This window comes from Limulus polyphemus, unplaced genomic scaffold (assembly GCF_000517525.1).
Source record: "Limulus polyphemus unplaced genomic scaffold, Limulus_polyphemus-2.1.2 Scaffold12266, whole genome shotgun sequence".
NCBI lineage: Eukaryota > Metazoa > Arthropoda > Merostomata > Xiphosura > Limulidae > Limulus > Limulus polyphemus.
The window spans coordinates 7,570-9,376 of record NW_013677876.1 but is presented as its reverse complement, the minus strand read 5'-3'; the positions used below and the strand labels follow the sequence as shown (position 1 = coordinate 9,376).

Sequence of the window (1,807 nt, the reverse complement as noted above, 5' to 3'; positions counted from 1 at the left end):
AAAAATATAACATCACACAGTATCATTGGTAAAAAATATAACATCACACAGTATCATTGGTAAAAAATATAACATCACACATATGTGATGTTATATTTTTACCAATGATACTATGTGATGTTATATTTTTACCAATGATACTATGTGATGTTATATTTTACCAATGATACTGTGATGTTATATTTTTTACCAATGATACTGTGTGATGTTATATTTTTACCAATGATACGTATCATTGGTAAAAATATAACATCACACAGTATCATTGGTAAAAATATAACATCACACAGTATCATGAACTGGTAGTAGATAATGTATAAACAAGCCAATTTAATTGTACATAACAAACAAAGCAAAGTTTAAATATTGTTAATACACACCGTAATTGAAGCTAACAAAGGGGTGTTTGAAGTTATTACAGGCCCAGTTTTTTGATGACTCATTCACTAACCTAAAAGTTTCAACAGTTTCGGTATTATACAGCTTTCAACTGAAGCTGCAATAGCTAGAGTCTAAACGATAGCCGTAAACAGGAGCATCAATACAATATTTAATCTTGTATGTCATGTGCATTTTTGACATTAAAATGTTACATTGATAGTTACATTAATATTAATTTAATGTGTGTTTTTAATTACCAATTACAAAAAAATGACATATCAGAAATAAGGGTATACACGTACAGTGAAATCAAAACTAACCTCATTCTGTTTCTCGTAATCCAAGTTGTATCCTTTTCGAAACTTGGTGGTCAACCATACAATAGCATCATCAATATCTTGACTTTTACTGCAGCCCTCTTGAGGCAAGGAAATTATCAGTTTCCATGTAACTGGTTCCTCAAAACGACATGGTTGGGATCGACTTGGCATGTGAGACCAAACTAAAGACCCTAAGTCTAGAGGCATCCACTTTATTTTGTCTTTGATCAAATTGGAACAGATTTCTGTATCTAAATACAATTAAGACACTATGTCTGAGATTTGGCAAAAAAACATACAAAAATGGACCTTTCCATTTTACTGAATTACATATATAGGATATTAATGACCCACAAAAATCCAGAGACACAACTAGAAGCTTCTTTGTCACTAGGATTGATTACTGGCACTTTTTTTTCGTTATCTTCTTGGTAATTTTATTTTGCTAATTTTAATAGTTTTAAAAATATTTTTTACACAGCTAATTATGATGTGTGATGGTATAAACATCAATGTTTTGGATGTTTTTTTATTGTACCCATGAAATAATATGATGATAAACAGAAGACTTTAAGATTAAATCTTTTAAATAAAAGCTTGACCATTTACTAGTAAACAGTTCACTTAATATTACTACTAGATTCATAAACCTGAATATCAGGCAGCTTGTTTATAGAAGACTTTAAGATTAAATATTTGAAATAAAAGCTTGACCATTTACTAGTAAACAGTTTACTTAATATTACTACTAGATTCATAAACCTGACTTAAAATTTATTAATATCAGGCAGCTTGTCTATAGAAGACTTTAAGATTAAATCTTTTAAATAAAAGCTTGACCATTTACTAGTAAACAGTTCACTTAATATTACTACTAGATTCATAAACCTGAATATCAGGCAGCTTGTCTATAGAAGACTTTAAGATTAAATCTTTTAAATAAAAGCTTGACCATTTACTAGTAAACAGTTCACTTAATATTACTACTAGATTCATAAACCTGAATATCAGGCAGCTTGTCTATAGAAGACTTTAAGATTAAATCTTTTAAATAAAAGCTTGACCATTTACTAGTAAACAGTTCACTTAATATTACTACTAGATTC

The 1,807-nt window shown here is 28.9% G+C and overlaps 1 protein-coding gene across 1 annotated transcript in view; it reads right to left on the bottom strand.

Moving 5' to 3' along the window:
* Positions 1 to 1,807, bottom strand: part of LOC106476956 (germinal-center associated nuclear protein-like) — a gene marked incomplete at its 5' end in the record, with an annotated part of 12,137 nt that overhangs the window by 3,549 nt on the left and 6,781 nt on the right. The window contains one exon of the mRNA XM_022380686.1: positions 702 to 952. Within this exon, the coding sequence (XP_022236394.1) occupies positions 702 to 952 (251 nt within the window). The remainder of the gene's footprint in view (positions 1 to 701; positions 953 to 1,807) is intronic.